Source organism: Sebastes umbrosus, chromosome 19 (genome assembly GCF_015220745.1).
Source record: "Sebastes umbrosus isolate fSebUmb1 chromosome 19, fSebUmb1.pri, whole genome shotgun sequence".
Lineage (NCBI taxonomy): Eukaryota > Metazoa > Chordata > Actinopteri > Perciformes > Sebastidae > Sebastes > Sebastes umbrosus.
In genome coordinates, this window is record NC_051287.1 from 5,217,553 (window position 1) to 5,242,421 (window position 24,869).

Below are 24,869 nucleotides of genomic sequence, written 5' to 3' on the forward strand. Positions count from 1 at the left end.
TTATGGTCTCCATAGAAGACAAATTAATATTTACTGGAATAATTTACCTCCATATTTGTTCTCTGTCTATATTTGGCTTATTTCAAATGTTTAACTCTCACAAAGTAAATGTGTGTTGTCAGTAATGCTACAACTGACTGACTGTTACAGTCTGATCTTTGTTCTTATGACGTGTGATCGCTACCCTGAGGTTGTAATTGGGAAGTCTCTTTTGTTATTGAGTAGATTGTTTCTTTTTTCTTGTTGTGTATGTGTTGGGGTTGTGCTTCATATTTATTTATCATATTGTTTTTGTGGGTGTATGTTTGGAAAAGAGATGGTACATTTATCCTGATATCATCCATTTGACTTTGATGTACAACTCATGTTCTTACCTGTGCAGTGGTGGCCTAAACGTTAGGGATGTAATTTGGCAGTAATTCCAAAGAAATTTCAAATAGGTTACTTGATAATTATCACCTAATTACCATGAAATTTGCAGACCTGTAAAAGGAAGTTTTACCAAACTTTGATAGAAACAATTGCTCTTGAAATAGTTGTGCTTATTAGTGACTTTCAAGTGCACACAAGATAGTTACATGTGAATTCAAGGAGCTTTTTATTGATGATAAGATCATTTCTGATGGCCTATATAGAGCATGCAATAGTTTGTAGTGCACACAAAATAGCTTTCCGTTTACAACACTTTGTTGCTCATTTCACTTCAGGGGATCTATTACATCTGAACCAATCCTCACATGACTTTTTAAAAACTGTTGATGTTGCATTAAGAATCCATCTGTGGTGCGGTGAACGATGGGAGATTAAGCCTTGCTGTCCTTCATCTAGCTTTGAAAAGGTCTCTATAGACTGTTGAGATCCAGAAGGGTTTGGTCCAGGGTCTGGTGCATGTCCAGGTTCTCTTCTTTGGCTTGGGCCAGTTTCTCTGGAGGTGGAAACAAAGTCACAGCTGAGTTTCCAAATACATTTCCTGTCTGGAAGTGAAGCCCTCTAATTCTACTCAGTCTTTATGCACAGTCAAATTTTTCTTCAAATTTAGACATACAATACTATGACTTTTTTTCATGAAATTTTCGACATACTTTTTCTTCAAATTTTCGACATACTATACTATGACTTTTTTAAATGAAATTATCGACATACTTTAAGTGACTTTTCTTTCATCAAATTTTCGACATACTATTTTAGGACTTTTTTCATGAAATTATCGACATACTATACTGTGCCTTTTTTCATAAAATCTTTCGATATTCTACAAAAAAAGTCATAGTATAATATGTCGAAAAAAGTAATAGTAAAGTATGTTAAAAAAAGTCATATGGTATCTCGAAAGATTCATGAAAAAAAGTCATAGTAAAGTATGTCGAAAATTTCATGAAAAAAAGAAATGGTATAGTATGTTGAAAATTTCATGAAAAAAAAGTCATAGTATAGTATCTCGAAAATTCAAAGAAAAAAAGTCATAGTATAGTATTTCGAAAGATTCATTAAAAAAAAGTCATAGTAAAGTATGTCAAAAATTTCATGAAAAAAAGAAATGGTATAGTATCTCGAAAATTCAATGAAAAAAAAGTCATAGTATAATATGTCGAAAGATTCATGAAAAAAGTCATAGTAAAGTATGTCGAAAATTTCATGAAAAAAAAGTCATAGTATAGTATGTCCAAAAAAGTGGTAAAAAAGTCACAGTATAGGATGTCGGAAAAGTGGTAAAAAAAAGTTGGTTTACTATGTCGAAAAGTGGTCAAAAAGTCATAGTATACTATGTCAAAAACAGTCATAGTATAGATTGTCGAAAAATGTGGTAAAAAGGTACAGTATGTCGAAATCGGTCATAGAATAGCATGTCAAAAAAAAAATGGTAAAAAGTAATAGTAGAGTATGTTGAAAACAGTCATAGTTTAGTATGTAAAAAAAAGTCAAAGTACAGCATGTTGAAAAAAGTGGTAAAAGGTCACAGTATAGTATGTCAAAAACAGTGATACAAATTCATAGTACACCATGTCGGAAAAGTGGTAAAACATTAATATAGTACGTCAAAAAAAGTGATAAATCCAAAGTATAGTATATAGAAAGAGTCATAGTCTAGTATGTCGAAAAAAGTAATAGTAAAGTATGTTAAAAAAAAGTCATAGTATAGTATGTCGAAAATTTCATGAAAGAAAAGTCATAGTATAGTATTTCAAACTTTTCTGAAAAAAAATCAGAGTATAGTATGTCAAAAAAAGTGATAAAAATTCATAGTACGTTATGTCGGAAAAGTGGTAAAACATTAATAGTATAGTACGTAGAAATAAATCCATAGTATTTGCCGATTTGCCCCAACTTTCTCATGTATGATAAGGGTCCGGTCCTGATGACATGTACATGGAAAATATACTCATAGCCCCAAGACGTTAGCTGCGCCCCCTTTCATAACTCATGAACCGTTTGTCGTAGAGTCTTGTGGGAGGTGTCATATCCCTCAGCAGAGTTCCTGTTTCATTGGTTAAGGTTAGCCCCGCCCCATACACATTAGCCCCGCCCCCTTTCATAACTCATGAACCATTTGTCGTAGAGTCTTGGGGAAGGTGTCATATCACTTAGCAGAGAGTTCCTGATTCAATGGTAAGGTTATCCCCGCCCCCTACACATATGCCACGCCCCCTTTCCTATCTCATGAACCGTTTCTCGTAGAGTCTTGTGGCAGGTGTCATGGCGCTCGTCAGAGTTCCGGTTTCACCGTGCCCGGCCACGTCGGTCGGCGTCCCGCCAGTACCCTCGACGCGCGAGGAGGGGTGAGGGTCCGTTCATCGCTGCTCGCAGCTTTAATTTTTTTGTTGTTATAATATAATTTTATATAATTTAATCTAATGTGCCTGGTATGTTAAGAGGTATTTATTGAGTTCATGATACTATGCTTTGATGTTGGTAAATTAGTTATCTTCATTAAAAAAATAAGAAAAAAAGGTACCCACACAGAGCTCAGAGGAGTGGAGGAGAGACAGATAGCGTTGCTGTGCATCAAAGCTTATTTCTGTTACAACTAGGAAACATTATGGTGTGCTGTTTATTATCCATGCACTGCTTAACAACAATAAATAGAAGAAGTAAACAAAAGAGAAAGAAGACAAGACTGGCAGGAGACAGAAAAGTCAAGAGAGCTTTAATACATTTATTACAGAGGGTGGGGGGTGGTGGGGGAGGTATTCAATAAAGAGAAGACATTAACTCAGTGAACCTGCAGACATACAGCAGTGACTGGGTGAGCAATAACTTAACCCTCTGTACAAAGACTAGTGCTGTGTAACACAGCTACAGATTACTGAAGGGGTGGGTGGATTTGGCACATTGCATTTCTAGAATCTTCCAGCCCCTGATACCACTGTGGAATGGAACAAAACAACAGCAAGCAGGCGGAGAAGAGTTCAGACAGGAAGGAGGAGCAAAGAGGAAGTAAGAGAGGCGCTACAGTGTAGTCATGTCGTTGAGGGCCAGGTCCAGCTCCTCACTGAGAGCCTTGCCCTTCAGCTTCTGAGCATACACTTCATCTGGAGGAGGATAAGGAGGAGGACAAACACACAGATAGAGAGACGAACGACCGAGCAGACAGATGCGCAGAAAGGAAATGGAATGAGGTGAAAGGACAGGAAACAGAAAATTAATCAAAAGTGGTAACCCTCAAACTGAACAACTGATTCAACTGTTATCAAGCCATTGAAAAGGCGTTATGAGTCGCTATAAGCACCATAGATTTGGGTTAATAGGGGCCTACTACGCCTACTACATTGTAAAAGTGAAAGTGAAACTTAAAATCAACATCTTCTAACATGTAAAACTGCATGAAACGTTTCTTTTTGAACACAAACAAAAAAGCTTCTTTAGGTTTAGGAAAAAAACAGTTAGATTCATGCAATAAAACTACAACTTCTTTAGGTTTAGGCAACAAAACCACAAACCCATGCATCATCCTTTACCTCCACCCCTTATGGAGTTTCACACTGTCTATACTACAGCGCCTGACTTCTGCTTCTGCTCCTGTTATAATTACTACGGTCACTAGAGGTCGCTGTTGTCTTCTTTTATAGCTTCCTTCAGTGATCTACTAGTGAATAGATGATATTAGTGGGTGTAATAGGCCCCTATTGACCCACATCTATGGTGTTTATAGCACCTGATAACGCCTATTTAATAGCCTGACAACAGTCTACTCGGCTGAACAGAACGACCAACAGTCTCTGGAGTTAATGTCATCACACCAGCTGGTTACTGCAGCTCATTGAGCACAACAGCTACAGCTCATTCAGCCAAATGATGTAACCCCTGATCTCTAGACACTAGCACACTCAAACTGGTCATGCAGTGTCATCAATGAATGCTACAACACGCCAGAGACAACAGGATCAGTATCAGGCCATGCCTACACACTTCCTAGATCAGTTGTTAATGTAAATGATCAGTGCATTCAGGTGACCCTCTGGAGGCCGACAAAGCTGAAATTCGATCAGACTCTAAAATGAGTCATACGGCTCAAAATTTGGGCCAGAAACGGGTTAAAAATCGTACAGCACATGCCCAGCTTTAGAGGTGATAAACTGCAGTACACAGCACAGCTGTCCAGCCAGTCATCAATTCAGTTCCAACAGGCAGAACTGGAATTAGCGAGGCTGTTTGTTACTTTAACATTAATCACTGCAGGACAGGGAGCAGACATGTTACACAGGTGAGTGAGTGTTAAATACCTTCCAAATCATCAATGGTCTTCTCCAGCTTGGCCACAGATCTCTCGGCAAACTCGGCACGGGTCTCCGCCTGGGACACAAAACCACAGCACGCCATGTGTCAGCACACAGTCACACATGTTGTATGAACACTTCAACCTCACATGGAGGAGTAAGCAACAGAAAGAAAATCTCACCTCTTTCAGTTTGTCACTAAGAACTTTAATTTCTTCTTCGTATTTGTCCTCCTTTTGTGTGTACTGAAATCCAAACATAAAAAGATATTAAAATACATTTACAACTTGCGTATAAGGAGACAGACTTCATGAATATGAGATATTGAATTTCTTTAAGAAAAGCAAGTCGGATAATTATGCATAATTGAGTGTGAAATAGTGAAATGTTAAGACAGCTGACGGGCATTTGAACCTTGCTATTATGTTACTTTAACCTAACTTTAATGCTCCAGTGTATCCTGTGCTAAAGGAGATAAGAAAGGAAGCATTGAAGCAGCTTTCCTTAGCATTTAGAGAATTCAAACAGCTCTTATCATGGCTGGTACTGAGATACTTCCGGGTCATTTCACTCCATTAGGAACCTTCCTAAGCAAAAAAGACTTTTCGACTGCAGCCACAGCTTCATTTGTTCAAAGAACCTTCCTCTGAACTCTTTCTCAGGTCTCTACGTCCCTAATGAGGACTGGATGTGTGCTGTGACTGGCTGGTCTGGCCTGTGGCTGAATGCCCCATCAGCTGCTCCTACTGTACCTTCTCAGCCTGGGCTTCCAGTGACTTCAAGTTGTTGGTGACATTTTTCAACTCTTCCTCAAGGTCACCCGATTTACTGAGCAAGGTAAGGGAGAGGAAAAGCAAGAGAAGGAAGAAAGAGCAGTGATTTGAAAGGAAGGAAAGCAGAAGAGCTCAAACCCTGACATCGTTTTGAAGGACCACTCCGACATCCTGTCTTACTCAGAGACAGAAGATGGACATCTGTCCTGGAGCTGCTCTGCTTACATCGGACTCTGAGCAAGACAGCGAAAGAGGCTTTTAAGCAAAGTTTTTAAATGGAAAATGTAGACATGGTCGGGTGGAGGATTCCATCCAAAACTAAGATATACTGTAGATTAATCACAAATTAAAAGACAAGTCTGTTGTTATTCTATATTTTTCCAGTAAGTCCCATGTGCAGACTCGAACCAACAACATTAGTCGCGTCTCTCAATACTTTTGGACTTCCCTTCTCTGTATCAGGATCAGTAATTTCCTAAAACAGATGGCCACTCTAGTTTTTAACACGTTAGCCAAACAGAAGCACTATTTTCATCAATACATCCATCCATTATATGTAACCGCTTATCCCATTCAGACTGATCCTTTAAGTACATTTTACTGCACAATGAGTACTTTTACTGATGATACTTTTGTTACATTTTACTAATAAAAGCACTCATTGTGCAGTAAAATGCACTCAAAGTATCAGTAGTAAAAGCACTCATTGTGCAGTAAAATGCACTCAAAGTATCAGTAGTAAAAGCACTCATTGTGCAGTAAAATGTACTCAAAGTATCAGTAGTAAAAGTACTCATTGTGCAGTAAAATGTACTCAAAGTATCAGTAGTAAAAGTACTCATTATGCAGTAAATTGTATTTAAAGTATCACTAGTAAAAGTACTCATTGTACAGTAAAATGCACTCAAAGTATCGGTAGTAAAAGCACTCATTGTGCAGTAAAATGTACTTAAATATCAGTAGTAAAAGTACTCATTGTGCAGTAAAATATACTTGTTTTTTTTTTCTTTTCATGGGATTTGTTAACAAGAAAAAGAATATAGAACATCAGCAGACTTGTCCTTTACGTGCTAGTGCTAGGGTTAAGTGCTTGAGGCTAAGTGCAGGCTAGACAGGAAACAGAGAGAGGGGTTGAGAGGCTGCAGGTCAGAGGAGCAGAATTAGACCTTGGTGGAGTTCGAACAGTTAAGTACCTCGTCCTCTCCGCACATCATGGACTTCAAATTCTGGTCCATTAGTCTGAGCTCCTCCTCCAGCTCCCTCACTCGCCTGAAGGGGTTAGTCCAGGAGGTCGGGGGTGAGTGGGGGGATCAGTGGGCACGGCAGCCAAAAACACAACAACAAACAGTAACAAGTCTCATACCGCCGGTGCTGAGGCCTGTACTACGAAGAGAGTTCAACATACCCAGGGTATCTTCTCGTTATCTGGTTTAACTAACCCTAACAAGCAAGATCACGCTTAAGCGGTCCTACGACGGTGGTTATCAACTCAGTAAATCAGCCCAGGGTTTCTCAATCTGGTCACATGAAAGGGAATGGTGTTTGCAGCATCTGACCAATCACAAGCATGGACAAGTCTGCTGTCAGCAGAGCAGCACATTTTACAAACCAAGAGCAAATATAATATTAAACAATACGAAGAAGTTAAACACATAATCAGGCTAAAATTAACACAGTTGAAGCTGCCAAATACAGGAAGGACAGCTGGCAAAATAAAAATGTCGATGTGTGAATGCGTAAATTGACATTAATTTAACGGCCTGAAAAGTCAGATATAGTGTAATGGATGAGATAATTACACTTCATTATGGCCTTTGACAAAGTTGTGACGTGTGTGACTATTTCAGCCTTTTTTCAGCTGCGTCCCCGACTCCGCCAGTGTGAAACGGACTTGAGAGCGAGTAAAAAAATAAATATAAAAACATAATTCAAAGCGGTAAACACCCAGAGCATACAGTCAGCTGTCCTTCCTGTATTTGTCAGTTTAAACTGTGTTGTTTTTAGCCTGGATTATGACTTTAACTTCTTCGTATTTGTGTAATATTATCATACGATCTGCATACCGAGCTCTGATTGGTCAGTAGGCGGTGCTTTTATATGAGTTGATCTCTTATCTGGAACCCAATCTGCTCCGTAGCAGGTTATGTTTTCAACATAAGAAGTGAACCACCGTCCCGTCGTAGGACTGAAAACCCTAAAGGGTTAAACCCTGAAGTTACCTCGCTAACCCCAAATTCTGCTTCGTAGTACAGGCCTCTGGTGTATTCAGGCATGCACTACATGAAAACACACAACCAGGTTGGCCTCTATGGGATTAGTGTATTCGTTATGATCACACATGATGCTAGACTACAACAATACTTTGCACTCATGCTGAAATGATTGGGTGAATAATCAATCAATCATAATCATTTGCTGGCATTTTATAGCCCAAATGCTTAAAAAATTAAGAATATAAAAGGGTATATTAATCAAAAACAATCACTGACTGCAGTTGTTAAGAGAATCATTACATGAGTCCATGCAGCACTTCCACTACTGTCAACATTACAAACACAACACTGTTGTAAAGTAAGAAACTCATCAATGAACAGTGAATGTGTAAGATCACATGTTGCCATAGTAGCGATCACATGATCTCTACTATGGCAACATGAATAATGTACGGTGGCTCTCGTGTTGGTGTGAGGTGTTGACTTACGCCTCAGCCACCTCAGCGCGCTCCTCTGAACGCTCCAGGTCACCCTCAAGGATCACCAGTTTACGTGCAACCTGCACACAATCAGCACACACACACAGAGTTTAAACAGATGATCTGTCATTACACACACTTTTAGCATTCATCCTCACTGGTACTACTCCTGGGTTCAATACTATACTAATTCTGTGGAGTATGTACCGTATTCAGGGATGGGTCCCAAGTCAAGTCCAAGTCGTAAACTCATTACTCGTCCATCACCAAGTATTGTCTTGTGGCTACTGTGTGTTGGTATATTGTTGGTTTTGTCTGTGTTTGTGTTTAAAAGCATAATAAAAATATTGTTGAAAATAAAATGTGTGTTTATTACTTTCAGATCATCTTTATACCATTTGGTGTATTATCCCTGTGACAAAGTGACATAATATCTGAGCTGAATGTCGCCGAGATAATCTGACATATCATCTGTTGTCAATCTGCACACGTTTACCTCTGACTTCTTTTTGTTTTTTAATGTCTCTAATGTTCTTTATTTCAGTCACTTTTCCAGTGTGAACATATTGACAACCTGGAGTGTGCAGCTTGTAGTGTGGAACTGGGACACATCTTACTGTATGTTTACGACATCAAACAGTGATTCCCCCACCTCTTCATATTTGCGGTCGGCCTCCTCAGCGATGTGTTTGGCCTCCTTCAGTTGCATCTCCTGGATCTCCATCTTCTCCTCGTCTTTTGACGCCCTGTTCTCTATGACCTTCATTCCTCTGAGTGACGAGAGGAGCAGACAGTCAAAAACAACTCTATACATGTGTCCATCACTCTGTTTTTATTAAAAACTGTAAAACTTATTAAACCTATCTCCTCCTACATTTTTTTGCTTAATTGACACCAAACTTGCTGCATCTTCAGACTCCGTTCTTTTCTCCACAAACCATCCAGACAGATTTATGTATTATCAAAAATTGAGCCCACAGTGCATAAAAACGTTTTAGTGTAAGTACTGTACATAGATATTGCCAATTCTCGCTAAATAAAGCTCCAAAGTTCATGAAAATTAATGACAACATTTTGAGGTCATGGTAGATGCAGGGTGGTAGATTTCATTTGACAGTATTTTGAATTCTATCCTCATGTCAACCATTGCAGTCAATGGAAATCAAACATTTTTAAACATCAGTTTGTCACTTATGGGGCAATCAGTCTTCATAAAAAGGTCAGAGAATAGCAAAATCATCAGTATGTTATTTGTTCCATTCAACCCCTCCGTATAAAGGGTATGCATCGATGTCCCTTTTTCATGTCATAGCACCCCCCCCACCCTTTAGTACCACTGAGTGCAAATGATCTGGTTGGTTTAATCCAGCCGTGCAAACACAATCGGAAATCATTCAAGTGACATGAAGTTCTTCACCTCTCGCTCTCGTCTGCAGCCTTCTCAGCCTCCTCCAGCTTCTGCAGAGCGGTAGCCAGTCTCTCCTGAGCTCTGTCCAACTCCTCCTCCACCAGCTGGATACGCCTGTTCAGAGATGCCACTTCTGCCTCAGCCTGTAGAGAGAGACACACACACACACACACACACACACAATATATTATAGATAAGAGCCTGAAGTCACATTACAGCCACAATGATAATGATAACTGTCTATAGAACAGCAGACTAATAATCCATATCTGAATGCATGAATCAAATACTTAAAAAACAGAATCAATACAACAATTTCTTTCAATTATTTGATCTTTATGTAACTCTTGAAGCATCCAAATGACAAATATGTTCATACGGCAGACCTTTATACTCAGTTCAGACTTAGTAATTTGAGTGTTCACATCATGTTTTGGATGTGGTTATTATTAGGGATGCACCGACACCAGATCGGATATCGGGCCGATACTGACTCAAATAGCTGGATCAGGTATCGGTGACAATGGGGCTGATCTATTAAGTTCAATTCTATGTTTATATACTATAAACATTATATACTGGAATTTTTATTCCTGTTTAAATTTTGACTAATTTGCTGCTGCAATAAAAAGGTTTAGACCTGAATTGTAATTCCTGATAATTTTGAAGATTTTTTACCAAGTTGCTGGTGTACGATTTATTATTTTAATAATAAAGAACAATTAAATAAATTTATATCTATGTATTTATTTGTCACATTTAAATACAATAAAATATAATAACTATAATATATAATATAGTAAATTAAAATATATTAAGAAAAGTAGAAGAGAGAAACCAATAAGACAAATAGTAGCTAGTGAAAACAACAGGAGCATGGTGAATGGCAACTGTAAATAAAATACCAAATCGTAGAACTACATTTGGACATTTCTCCATAAAGGGCTGTCAACTCTGGAACACATTACCAACTGAAATCAAATTGATTCCAGATATAAAGTCTTTTACAACAAAGGTTACATGCTGTATCCATTTTTAACAAATTGTACTGTACATTACCAGGGTGTATTAGTGTATTGTGGTAGGCTATGTGTATTGTATGATTCCATATTTGTAGTGTATTGTTGTTTTATCATATAGAAAGCTGTATATTTTAATTACACTGTATATGTAAAAGCCCAACTAGGGACAAGAGATGAAAATTAGCTATAAACTCTCTGTGCAGCACATCAGTTTAATGCTCTGCATATGAACCAATTGAATCATCCCTATCAAATAAAAAATGTAAATAAAACCAGTCCTCTGGGAGCAGTCAGAGAGGGAAAAGAAAAAGTCCAGAAGCACCAAAGAAGTGAAGACTGTTGCAGGAACAGGTAGATGAGGAGCCAGAACTCATTTGTTTGGTTCAAGTTTGGAGTAATTTCGATTACAGTGCTACTCAATATCTTTTTCCATCCAATAGTTGCAGTAGAGGATTAGAAAACTCTGAGAATAACATAGCATGTGTCCCTTCCTGTCCTCGTATCGATATCTTTGACAGCTTCTAGTGCGCACCCTCTCTCTGCTCTGCCTCTCCGTGTCCGCCTCCCCCTGCAGCTGCTCGGCTCGGTCCTCCGCCTCGAAGGCGACCTGCTGCAGAGTCTGGATCTTCCTCCTCACCGCGTCCATAGACGCTAAAGTCGCCATGCTGAGATGCTGCGATGCTGAGAGGACTCAACTCTTCTCCCAGGTGTGTCACCACGGATGTATTTATTAAGAGAACGGGGTTTCCGTGGCAACGGTCAGAGGTCCGGGGCAACCAACGCGACGGTTCTTCCGGTCGCAATTTCAAAATAAATGATCGATACGCCTGATTTTGTTTTGTTTATAATATTTTTATTTAAGAAAAAGAACATTATTCACAGATATTTAACATGGAGCATTTTCACTTTCTCCCACCCCTCCACTGCCTAGACAATATAACCTATAATAACATATCTATACAGAGAATGATGGTACAAAATTGAGTAGCAAGATTTAAAAAAAATATGTATATAACAAATAAATAAATTAAAATAAAAAAGCCAGCAAACACAAAATTAATTAAAGCTGCAAGCAGCGATGAACGGGCCCTCGCCCCTTGCGCGTCGGGGATGCTGGCGGGACGCCGACCGACGCGGCCGGGCACCGTGAAGCCGAAACTCTGACGAGCGCCACGACGCCTGCTGCAAGGCTCTACGACAAGCGGTTCACGAGTTAGAAGGGGGGCGTGGCTAATGTGTAGGGGGCGGGCATAACTTTCACCAATGAAACAGGCACTCTCTGCTGAGTGATATGACACCTCCCACAAGACTCTACTACAAACGGTTCATGAGTTATGAAAGGGGGCGGGGCTAACGTCTTGGGGCGGGGCTATGAGTATAATTTTTCATATACATGTCATCAGTACTGGACCACCATCATACCTGAGAGATTTGGGGCAGATCGGACTATGTACAGTTGAGTTACAATAACTGCCTGTTTCATGGCGAATGGCTCAAAATGGCCGCCACGCTACGGTCCGGTCGTTAAGTGAACACTCATCATTTTAATAACTTTTCATCTTCAAGGTCTTAAGATGGTCCTGACCAAATTTCAAGTCGATCAGATCAAATCTGTAGGAGGAGTTCGTTAAAGTACGCGGCCTATAAAACGCTAAAAATGACATGAAATCCAATATGGCCGACTTCTGGGTGGGCGGAGCTAATGAAATCCAATGAGGAATATGTTTCAAATGATGAGTGGGATATGCATACCAAATTTCATGAATATCGGATCAACTTTAGATTTCGACGCGTTAGGGGGCGCTATAGAGCCCGCTGGCGACGCCCGTTCCCAATCACTACAGAACATTGCAATTTTCGCCACTCCCGACGCATGTTCCAATTTTGGTGAGTTTTGGGGATGGCTAAGGTCGTCAAAAACGCGTTCTTGCAGCAGAAAAATAATAATACCGACAAAAACAATAGGTTCCTGGCACTTTCGTGCTCGGGCCCTAATAAAATAAAACATACAGATTAATTTAACATTTTGCATAGGAAAAGATACATATACTGTACATGCTTTGAAATAGAAACACATTTGTGGATGTTCAAGTATATAGGCTTATTTACCATCAGTTATTAACACTGCATTCTAGTGCAGGGGTCCTGAGCCACCTGGTGGCAAAGATGAACAGCCTTAATAAATGGTACAGGAGCTACAGTATTTGATAATATATAGGCTACATGATGCATTCGCAGTGGGCTGGAAGATGGTCTGAAAAGATTCATATAACTATCACCAAAAGTGGTTTAGGAGGTGGGAGCAGTCTTCTGTCGACTGGCTGCTGGAAGCATGTGGCTGGTGAGAGATCCCACACCCAGAAGAGTCCATCTAGAGGTTTTTATGGAGACAGAAACCTATTAAGGTTGAGCTACCTGCCCAATGAGTTCTATTGTGACATGCATTGTAAACATTGTAAAACCAATTAAGCTATAACACCCATTTGCATGCTCATTTCAATATTCTGTTACCTTGATGATGGGGTCCGGTGTAGCAGTGAAATATAATTGCTTTTATGCATGCGAAAACATATCAGAAACTCAACCCCCAAACAGTGCACTTCGTAATATGTAACTTCAAGTACTGCAGCAGTCTGTGCACATGTAGCCTGACGTCACTTAAAGAGAGTCTGCACCGTTAGTAGCTCCAGCGCAGCGAAAATCGTAGATTCAAACGCTTTGAACAGATTGGTGTTTGATTCACAAGTAAATATATGGCGTAATTAAAAGTAATCTTCTTTTAAAAGTTTAACCACAGACTGTCAAACATACATCAGCAAAGATAGAAAGCTCGCTAGCTACTTTACCATAGAAGTCAATGGAGCAGTTAGCTCCCGTTAGCATGAGCTGAGAATAAGTAGAGATCGTTACGCGATCGTTTGAAGTTGGTAACAATTCAAGTAGCTGGATAGCAAGACATGCTGATTTGCCATCTGTATAGTCTTACAAATGCATATTAGACAAACATTTACTTACATTTGGAGGCGAAATCTGCGCTAACACCTGCTCCTGTTGGCACATGGTCCGCCATGTTTGTTGTTTTCTTCTTCTTCTTCTTCTTCTTCGGTGTTTATTGGCGGTTGGCAAACAACGATTTGGTGCATTACCGCCACCTACTGGTCTGCTGGAGTGTGGAGCAGACTGGCTAGTACTTACAATATTCAAAAACAATAAATACATATTTTTAAAACTCATATTTTTTCAATCATATTAATTTCTCTAAGTCTATAGACAGTCTAGTCTATTTGTCTATATATATATATACATATATATGTATATATATACACATATATACATATATATGTGTATATATATATACATATATATAGATATATATATGTATATATATAATAAGTTATTTTTAAACTCATATTTTTCAATCATTAATTTGTCTAAGATACTGAAATAATATTATATATATATATGTATACATATATATGTATGTATATATACATACATATATATGTATACATACATATATATATGTATATATATACGTGTATATATACATATATATATATACATATATATCAAATATATATATACATATATATAATATTATTTCAGTATCTTAGACAAATTAATATGATTGAAAAATATGAGTCTTAAAAATAATTTATTGTCATATATATGTCAATAAATATGACAATAAATTATTTTTAAGACTCATATTTTTCAATCATATTAATTTGTCTAAGATACTGAAATAATATTATATATATATGTATACATATATATGTATGTATATATACATACATATATATGTATATACATACATATATATGTATGTATATACAGTATATATGTATGTATATATATATATATACATATATATCAAATATATATATACATATATATATATAATATTATTTCAGTATCTTAGACAAATTAATATGATTGAAAAATATGAGTCTTAAAAATAATTTATTGTCATATTTATTGACATATATATATATATGTATATATATATACACTCATTTAGTGAGTTCTTTTGTAGAATATCTATTAAATCAAAGTGTACTTGGATTTCTCCCTCATATCTCTCACAATGCAATACTCTTGCTCACAGTAATTACATCTACTTGTATCATGTTTGCCTATTTTTTTTAATAGTGTGCTGTTTAGTCCAGTGTGTCCAAATTTAAGTCTTTATATCACTATGATCCAACCTGACAATGTTTTTGAAATACTGGGACAAAGTCAGTGAGATCATGTTGATTTCATTGAGATTTTCATGAGATTTCATTATCTGGATCAAGTTTTGAAATACCCGGATGTTTTTACAAGCAATGTTAGAGTCACAATATTGATTGAAACACAAGAAGTCAAATGTTACATCTGCCCCCCTACGTGCAGGGCAGATTGTAACAGCATATGGGGGCAGTTGAAACAATAAGATGTATATATACAGCATGCAGGATGTATATTGACTAATTTACTTTCAAACACTGCTTTCACTCTCAACTAATTCATATACAAAACCCCAGATATAAATAAACAGTGCCCTGTGCTGAATTTGGTATTGCTGTTCAGTATATTAATATTCAGTGTGTTATTTAGTTATTGTTATTATAGTTATTTTCTCTTTATCAGGTTTGGTAAAGCTCATTTGACTTATGGTAAAGCAAGCCATGTGGTTTATGAACTCTATGAAACGCTTCATGGCTTTAGAGCATTCAAAGATTATAATATATAAAAATATTATTCAATCACACACCCATAACTATATAAAGCAGCTATTTAACAAGAAAGATAATTGCTCAGACACGGCAGACTGTAAATGGCATCAACTCTCTTGCTGCGTTAACAGTGCAAATATGTAGAACTTGATGTCCTGAGGCTGAGATGTTCGTGTTGGAGTTGGAGTTGGAGTTGGAGTGAGTAAGCAGTGGGAGCATAAACAAATTCATGCATTGCTTCAATTCTTTTCCATCTTTGGTAACATCACCGTAACAGCGCACACAGGAAGGTCCCACTCCTTTCAGGACGAATAAAGTGAGACCTTACCCGTCCCTACATGTACGTCCTTCTGATATTTTGCACTATAATTGGTCAGAAATGCTGTGACTCATAACTCACGGAAACATGTCATAACTGTCCAGGATTCCTGGCCCTGGTCCTCAAAGCACTTTCTGAGCATAAGCTTAGTGGTATTGTAATATAAACCACTAACATTATACTCAGCAAGTTAAATGAACACTTACAGTAGTAGTTAGGAATGGTGTAAGAGCACTGGTTTGTAGCTACACCAACAAGTTCCATCAGTAACATGGTTAGTTACAGACATTAGGTAGGAGACAATACTTTTTAGGTAGACGGTTAAAAGTGGCTTCCAAGCTTGTTGAGGTCAGCCACAGCCTGGGAGGAAGTTCTACCCAACAACACCAATTAAGGGGGAAACAACGTCTCTGAAATGCAAGGAAGTAGGTTTGCTTACTTGCGCTGCACCCGATTCGACTGTTATCAGGCCATTAAATAGGCGTTATCCGTCGCTATAAGGACCATAGATGTTATTTTAACCCAAAACATGATGTTTTTCCCTAAACTTAACTGTTTTGTTTTTGCCCAAACTTAAAGAAGTAATAGTTTTGTTGCCTTAAACCTAAAGAAGTTGTAGTTTTATATCCTAAACCTAACTTTTTTTTTGCCTAAACCTAAAGAAGTTGTAGTTTTATATCCTAAACCTAATTTTTTTTTGCCTAAACCTAAAGAAGTTGTTGTTTCATTGTCTAAACCTAAAAAAGCCTTTTTGTTTGTGTTCAAAACATGACCTTTCATTCAGTTTTACATGTTAGAACGTGTTGCCTTTACTTTCACTTTCACGTTTACAATGTAGTAGGCACAGTAGGCCCCTAATCACCCGCATCTATGAAGCTTATAGTGACTGATAACGCCTATTTAATGGCCTGATAACAGTCGAATCAGGTGGCTGTAGAAAAAGTTGAGCCAGGATCAACTATAGTCCTGGACTGTCCTGTGTTTTCTTTTGCTCCGCGGTGGCACCACCTTGTATGTCCCTGTTCAATAGTGTTCAACGTTTTGGAAAAGGGAGAAATACCAGTTCTAGTATACTATAGTACTTCATATGAATATTGGTGTATGATGTATATTATGATATACAGTGTTTTAGCATTCTTTTACTAAACTGTACTTTTATCTGAGCCCACAGTGTGCACTCAAAGGGGCTCCACATGAACGGCAGTACAGCAGCATCTGCACAGGCTGGTGTCAAGCAAGGATTAAAGAAACCAAATCCTCCACGTCAAGCTCCCCAGATTGGTTAGATGGCATTTGCCTCAAGGCGCTGACAAGCTTTATGATATGTTGGTCGAATCTGATACTCCACATGACAGATTTAATACTGCCTCTGCTGGTGCTGTCAGCGGTGAGACGGCTACTCAGCAGCACTTTTTAAATGGAACTACAGATTTGGAGATTTAGCACAACCTGCTTGGAATCGTGCTCCAGAAGGTCAACATTATTTGACATGAGATGTGGGAGTGTAAAGTTTGACTGACAGCTGCTCTGTGCATATTTGAAACACAGAAGGAGCTAAGACTTGACACTGTTGGGTTTATATCACTTGTAATGTCACTGATGGCCTAAATTTACAACTGAGCAGTAATTCAAGTTAAGCAGCCTGGCACTACTTTATTTTACAACACCTGAAGGAATCAGTTTGAGTAGTGATATATGAAACATTGACAGCCCATGTACCCAACAACATGGCCCCTGTGTTACCGTGGAGGGGATCAGATGTGACCGCACTAAGTACAATAGGTTAATGTGGTCTTAATATAGTCGCCTCTCTGCAGTAATGTGACCCATTGCATCAGCTCCCTTCACTCACATCTGTTGCTTTTTTCTCCGCCTGCTCCAGCTTCTCCTGGGCATCCTTCAACGACTCCGAGTATTTGTCGAGCTCATCCTCCACTCCTTTCAGCTTCTTCTGCAGACCAAGCAGCTCCTCCTCCAGCTACAGGCCAAGTAACATACAGTACACATACACAGAAACATGTCAGATAACACAACCATAAAGGACATTGAAATCATTTAGAATAAGAATAACTCTTTTTATACCACTTGCAGCGAGGCCTGCAAGGATAATATTCTCTGTCCAACATGTAAGATATCTCAACAAACCCTGTCTCCTACAAAATACATTTATATTAGTGCTGCACGATTATGGCCAAAATCATAATCACGATTATTTTGATCAATATTGAGATCATGATTATTTATCTTAATTATTCATTGATTTTAGGGACAAAATAATTTAATTACAATTTCAAATTTAAATATTATAAAAAATATTATCCTTTTACCTGTTATTGTCATCCATAGTGGTTATTTGCTTAAAAAACACACAATTCAAATGATTAGGAAAGAAAGTGATTGTATTTTTATTTAACTATTTGCTTTGATTAAAAAAAATCTTGGCATTAGTAGTTCTATATACTGTATTATAAGCTTTTTAGGAAGTTAAACAGGTCATATTTCTTCTCTAATATCTATTTTATATTGCTGTGAAAACATCTCCTTCAAACAACTGGATTTTTTCAAGTTTCTCGCCAAAAAACGTAGATATGAGACTGCTGAAAACCGTCCGGCTTCGACCGGCTGCTGATGACAATGTTTGCCAACCTTAAAAGAGAACTCCATTTATTTATCATTGCACTGTAACATTGTCGGTTTTAAAAAATCAATGCAGCAGAACCAGAGATATTATCTTTTTTTATTCCACATATTCTGCCGCCTTGTTGTCGGATTGTCCAACAGTATCAAGTAAGAAATGTAATCCAGGCAACTTTATGTTACCCTCAAATGTATTTGCAAATCCAAATTACTCGTGTATGAACATCATTTTTTTTAGGAGACAGTGTTGCTCAACTAACCAGATTCCCACTGACCTTTCCTTTAGCACCAAGGAATGCTCATTACACAAAGCAACAACGGGAATGAGCAAATTGAGGCGATGATGACATTATTTACCAAACGCACTTGAAAAATCTCTGTTTTAGTGACCTAAAGCTCTGTTTGCATGTAGACGAGAGGCCAAAATGTGTAGAGGAAAATATTTGTTTTCAAAAACATCTGTATACGTGTGGACAAGGCCTTAACATTACAGTTTACAGTGAGTATGTCACCTACAAAGTCCAAAAGTTTGCCATCTCAATTTGTATCATATGCAGCGTTTAACCCCCCAACCTCATACCAAATCATACATAAGGAATCTCAAAGTTTAACAGATGTATTACCATGAAATTTAATGATTTGGATTCATTGACTGTATTTCAGAAGTGGACGTAGTCAACACCGTTTGTGGACTGCCGTTTTGAAGCCTTGAGTTTGGCATTTTGGTCGTTGCCATCTTGATTTTTGGCCGTCACCCTGTTGTTTTTTGTACAACCAAACACTGAATAAGACATTTTTAAGCGACCAAAACACTTATATTTAACTTTAATGAACTGAAAACACACTGTGAAAGAGTTAAAGTTGTAGGAAGAAAACCTGGACAACTCCCAGACCGGACAACGCCGTGGTAGTGACCTGTCAATCACAAGGTAGCCACGTCCTAAAGCATCCCCTGCTTTATGGTCTATTTGACTCTAAATGGGACCATAATTTACTACATGAACATCATGCTGTATTGAAGAAGACTTGAAACTAGCGATTGAGACCATAAACTCATGTTTACAATGTTTACTGAGGTAATAAATCAAGTGAGAAATTGGCTCACTTTCTCATAGACTTCTATACAATCAGACTTCTTTTAACAACCAGAGGAGTCTCCCCCTGCTGGCTGTTAGAAAGAATGCAAGTTTAAGGCACTTTGACATTGACTTCATTTCTCAGATCCGGAGGTTGACAACTGTTTGGGACTAATAGGCAGACTGTCATCAAATCGACTGATCATATTCATGCCATCACAATAAACCCCTTTTTATCATAATGACCCCTTAACAGAAAATATCAATCCAACAAGCAGCTTGCTGAGATGAGCCTCTTCCATTTTGGACTTCAGGCTCATTTATGACTCATTTGCAAAGATTGTTTCAGCAAGTTGCCATTTGCAACGACAGCTTCTAGAACTATAAAAAGCCAATTGTAAATGACAGTGATGTGGCTCGACCACAATGTCCTTTCTATATCACTTCTGTCAGTCTCTCCCAGCCTGTAGCCATGTAAGGCCTCTCAGTCACAAATAGCCCGGGACAGTCCTGATCCGACAGTCGACATTGTGGCAGCTCCCAAACCAACAGCCTTGACTGTCTTTCTGAGAGGAGCAACAATTCAAAGAAGGTGGGGGTCTTTAGAGGGACCACAGAAATAGACATGCCAGTATCCAATGCTTCTACGCAGATGGAAGTGATTGTGCAGGCATTGTAATGACTACCCGCTGGGATCCCCTGGGAACAAATGCTATGTGGACAGCTACATAGTTGAATAACTGCTATCTATTCATTGATTGCTAAGTGATCTTGTAAATTACACCGTGGAACTGCACAGGAGAGACTGCAAATCCTCCATAACGATATATGACTGTGTTCTTTATAGCTGAAACACAGCCATTTATGAATGTACTGGATCAGGCTGGTCTCACACACTGTTGGTAGCTATACCTATGAATAGTACTGCATTGTAATTTGTGTATATCCCACGAAATCAATTTGTGTGTAATTCACTTAATCATGAACCAGGAAGTATAAAGAGAGGTGAGGGAGGAGATCAGGGTGGATAGGTGAGTCTAAAAATACTGCACTTTCACCAAGGCGTTTGTGTCCCGTGTGAAACCAAAAGTCAACGTTGATTTATTTGTCACGTAACTGACATACTTAACGCCACTTTCTGGGCTATTTTAAGCTAAACCACTGTCTCTTCCTAAGCCTAACTAATTAGTTTTGTTGCCTAAACCTAACTAAGAAGTTTTGTTGCCTAAACCTAACTAAGTAATTGTGTTGCCTAAACATAACTATGTAGTTTTGTTGCCTAAACCTAACTAAGTAGTTTGGTTGCCTAAATCAAACTAAGTAGTTTCGTTGCTTAAATCTAACTAAGTAGTTTCGTTGCCTAAACCTAACTAAGATGTTTTGTTACCTAAACCTAACTGAGTAGTTTTGTTACCTAGACCTAACCAAGTAGTTTTGTTGCCAAACCCTAACACAGGCAGGACTTTTAATATTGAGCTATGTTGTTTTTCAATTTATCCATTGATAATTACAAGTTCTTAAAACAAAACTTATTTTAAAGCGCCCCAATGAAAGCCACATGATGTTACAGTAACCTCCCACCCCAGACAGCTGTACAGCAAATGGTGCTACAATAGACACAGTTGATCAGGACATTTGAATGCATTGTGTTGGGAATCATGAGGATTACAGTACAGCTCTCTGATAGACAGTCCTTTGTTTATGTGTCTGAGCCTTTACGACCCTGTACATATCCATCGCTGTGAGATATGGTGTACTGCAAGGCTCCATATTAGGCCTCATCTTATTTTTATTATACGTGCTTCCACTGGGTCATGTTGTTCTGCTCTTTCTCTTCCTCTTCCTCTCTTAGTTCCCAATTAGACCAATGCTGGCTGGATGCTTGTACCAATGATGATATATTGGCCAGTATTTTTTTTTTTTTTACATTACACATAACATAAACAAACGTGTGATAAGGATCCCTTAAATTTTATTTCTAGGGGCACCTTGTCGTAAACAAGAAAACACTCTGCAAGCTGCTTGTTGGATTGATATTTTCTGTTATGGGTCATTGAGATAAAATGGGGTTTATTGTGAAGGCATGAATATGCTCCGCAGATTTGATGACAGTCTGCCTATTAGTCCCAAACAGTTGTTAACCTACGGTTCTGAACAGTGAAGCCAATGTCGAAGTGCCTTAAACTTGCATTCTTTCTAACAGCCAGCAGGGGGCGACTCCTCTGGTTGTTAAAAGAAGTCTGATTGTAAAGAAGTCTATGAGAAAATGAGCCTACTTCTCACTTCTCACTTCTAAACATTGTAAACATGAGTTTATGGTCTCAATCACTAGTTTCAAGTCTTCTTCAATACAGCATGATGTTCATTTAGTAAATTATGGTCCCATTTATAGTCCATAAAGCAGGGGATGCTTCAAGGCATGGCTACCTTGTGATTGACAGGTCGCTACCACGGCGTTGTCCAGTCTGGGAGTTGTCTGTGTTTTCTTTAACCCTTTCATTGTCATCTTCTTACTGTCCACTAACTATCAAAGTATAAAATGACCCTAAAAAATACTATAATAAAGATACTGGGTGGGACATTTTTCAGCTCTTTGCTGGACAACGTAATATGTAACGTACACTGTTTCTAATTACCTCAAAAACATCCACTGGCTACCTGTGCATTTTCAGAAGACATTTAAAGATTTTGTTCCTTTAAAGCAACATTACTGCTATGTATCTTGTGATTAACAGCTGCAATGTGGCCACAAGAGACAACAACGAGCTAATGATAACAAACAAGTATCTATCTAAAGTTTGCTATCATCACCTAACTTTAGCCAGTATTAAAGCTTCAGTAGGCAGAATGTTTTTGGCATCATTGGGCAAAAAAATACATAATACCTTTCAGCATATTGTAATTCAAGTGTTCTGAGAGATAACTAGACTTCTGCACCTCCTCATGGCTCTGTATTCAGGTTTTAAAAAATCTAGCCGTGACGGGAGACTTTGACCAATCACAGGTCATTTCAGAGAGAGAGCGTTACTATTGGCTGTTCTTTCAACGGAGGCAGCTGTCAATCACTCACAAACTCTATCAAACGGTCAAACTAGGCAGCGCTGATCAAATATGAATCAATATTCTGTTACTGTGATGCCTATTTCTCGCCTCAAATTTTTTCAGAAGCATCATGTAGTGAACTGTTTAGCTGTAAAATGAGAAAGTTTGCTCCGGCTGGTGGGTAGTGCTTGGTATTTCCTCAACTTGATCTCAACATGTTTGTTGGGTCACAAACTTTCTCATTTTACAGTTAAACAGTACAATACAAAATGTTTCTGAAAACATTTGAGGCCAGAAATAGGCATTACAGTAACAGTAATTTGATCAGCGCTGCCTTGTTTGACCGTTTGATCTGAGATTTGAGTGATTGACAGCTGCTCAGAGACAGCAGGCTCCAGCTCAGCTCTGATTGTTTGTTTTTCTCTCCGGTCTGCGAAATCTTGCAGATACCATTAGGAGCATCACACCGGATCATTTTTTTTTCATATTACCTGTCTCATGCACTACTATCAGGATATAGTGACTGTTTTATAAAAAAATATAATTTTTTTTAATCATATTTGCTCCATTTCTACCCACTGCTGCTTTAAGTGTTTTACTGCTTACAGACAGTAGTTAACACTACTCTGATTTAAACTCTTGACAAACTTGACACAGACTTGGTCAACTTTGTTCTTCGCTTGCTTTACATTGGACTTTACCTACTTGTTACATTGAGTTCCCTTTCTATGTTTCTACTCTTGAAACATTGTTTCAGAACGTTCCATTAATAAATGTATCATTATGTACTTCATTTACCAAAAGAACTTTTCTCAAAATTCTAGAACTTCTAAGAGAACGCCTGCTGTGATTTCAGGTTGAGGACCAGCTGGTAGCAGCTCCATCTGTCTCTACCTGTAACTCCATCTGTCTCTACCTGTAACTCCATCTGTCTCTACCTGTAACTCCACCTGTCTGTGTGTACCTGTTTGCATTTGTCCTCTGCTCCCTTCTTGTCCCCCTCAGCTTGCTCTGCCCGGTCGATGGCGTTCTCCTTATCCAGCTTCAGCATCTGCATCTTCTTCTTGATGGCCTCCATGTTTGCTGTGGTTGTCTTCTCTCAGCGGGCAGCGGGAAAAAAGTGTCTGTGTGTTTAGTCCGGCAGAGACAAGAGGACAGACAGAGGCACCGGTCTGGGACAGCTAGGGGACGGAGGTGGACAGGAGCGCGCGTGCTGCTTGTCTGAGCGGCTCGGGGAAGAGCTCGAGGATGGAATACCAGCTGCACGAGCCCCTCCACCTTTTTTTTTCAGCGAGGATCCGCGCGGGGACGATGCCCATATTTAGGCAGCGACAGTTGTCCAGTGTGCGCGTGACGTCTTGTCTTCAGCATGTCTGAATGAATCCCAGTCAGGTGAGTCAGCTCGACCTGAGACACACCAGCTCCACCTGAGACACACCAGCTCCACCTGAGACACACCAGGACAACCTGAGACACACCAGCTCCACCTGAGACACACCAGGACAACCTGAGACACACCAGCACAGGTAACACTCACAGCTCCACCTGAGACACACCAGCACAGGTAACACTCATAGTCCACATCTCTATTTACTGTATTTACTTACTTACTGTACAGTTCTGAGGTAGGCCTACTTGTACTTCACTTGAGTATTTCTATTTGATTCTACTTTCAGCCGACTAGACTGTCGTCTGGCTATTAAATAGGCTTTATCAGTCGCTATAAGCCCCATAGATGTGGGTTAGTAGGGGCATACTACATCCGCTAGTAGGTTTTATCATCTATTCACATGGTAGATAATTGAAAGAAGGTATAAAAGAACACGACATATGACAGGAGCAGAAGCGGAAGTCAATAAAAAAAAAACTGAGTAATTCGCCCCTCTGGCGTGAACTTGTGTGAATCTCTGGTATAAACTAGGCTTCATTTCCTGCCCCTGCTTGAGTATTTCTTTCTCTAGCCTTCTCTCACTGAAGGCCCTTTCAGATACAAGGCGAAGACGGCACCAATGTGCTCTGAAACCCGTTATTTCCAATGGCTAGCGCCACGACACGCCGGCTTTGCTGTGATGTGCACGGTGCTGCGAGCAGCTCTCCTCTGCGGGAAAAGAGATTTGGTGTAGCTCTATTGCCATCAGGGTGGAAACAGTCTGGCTTTTACATGCTGTACGGTGCCAGAGACAGGTTGAGATAAGGAAAAGGAAAGAAAAAAAAAGGGGTGAAAAATTGCCATAAATTAGAAGAAATACTGGAGGATTGTGACCCCGGGAGGAAACCGGGAGAGGGCAATGGAAAATCGGGAGGGTTGACAAGTATACAGATGACTATTGTACACAATGCACAGAGAAGGGAAGGAACAGTTAATAGGAGCCCAGCAACTTATTTTTTGTCCAAGAGCCCCAAAGGAGGTTCATCCGCCCATGCCTAGCTAAACCTCAATAAGGCTACGTTCAGACTGCAGGCAAAA

At 38.9% G+C, this 24,869-nt stretch overlaps 1 protein-coding gene and 1 long non-coding RNA gene across 9 annotated transcripts in view; one reads left to right on the top strand and one right to left on the bottom strand.

Annotated features, from left to right (window-relative positions):
* LOC119477925 overlaps positions 1–5,521 on the top strand; it is a 121,452-nt gene extending 115,931 nt beyond the window's left edge. The window contains exon 4 of the long non-coding RNA XR_005204346.1: positions 5,378–5,521. This is a non-coding gene — a long non-coding RNA (uncharacterized LOC119477925). The remainder of the gene's footprint in view (positions 1–5,377) is intronic.
* tpm2 (tropomyosin 2 (beta)) lies at positions 579–23,654 on the bottom strand. Of its 8 annotated transcripts, none has more exons than XM_037752168.1 (9): positions 23,367–23,654; positions 17,500–17,625; positions 9,598–9,731; positions 8,833–8,950; positions 8,190–8,260; positions 6,682–6,757; positions 4,898–4,960; positions 4,722–4,791; positions 586–925 (listed from the first exon to the last, which is right to left on the bottom strand). In XM_037752168.1, exons 1-9 carry the CDS (start codon positions 23,478–23,480, stop codon positions 843–845), a joined length of 855 nt encoding a protein of 284 aa, XP_037608096.1. In that variant the 5' UTR covers positions 23,481–23,654; the 3' UTR covers positions 586–842. The 8 variants fall into 8 exon arrangements, with proteins under 8 accessions (XP_037608101.1, XP_037608098.1, XP_037608096.1 ...); XM_037752166.1 differs by lacking the exon at positions 6,682–6,757 and adding an exon at positions 5,468–5,543 and having other exon boundaries at positions 23,367–23,653; XM_037752167.1 differs by lacking the exon at positions 586–925 and adding an exon at positions 3,117–3,530 and having other exon boundaries at positions 23,367–23,653.
* Between the last annotated feature and the right edge of the window lie 1,215 nt (positions 23,655–24,869).

Coding starts and splice junctions, on each gene's coding strand:
- tpm2 (XM_037752168.1), bottom strand. CDS start 23,480: ATGGAGGCCATCAAGAAGAAGATGCAGATGCTGAAGCTGGATAAGGAG. Junction 8,951..9,597: donor GCTGCAGACGAGAGCGAGAG/GTGAAGAACTTC, acceptor CTCGTCACTCAG/AGGAATGAAGGTCATAGAGA. Junction 4,961..6,681: donor TGATGTGCGGAGAGGACGAG/GTACTTAACTGT, acceptor TTTGGATTTCAG/TACACACAAAAGGAGGACAA.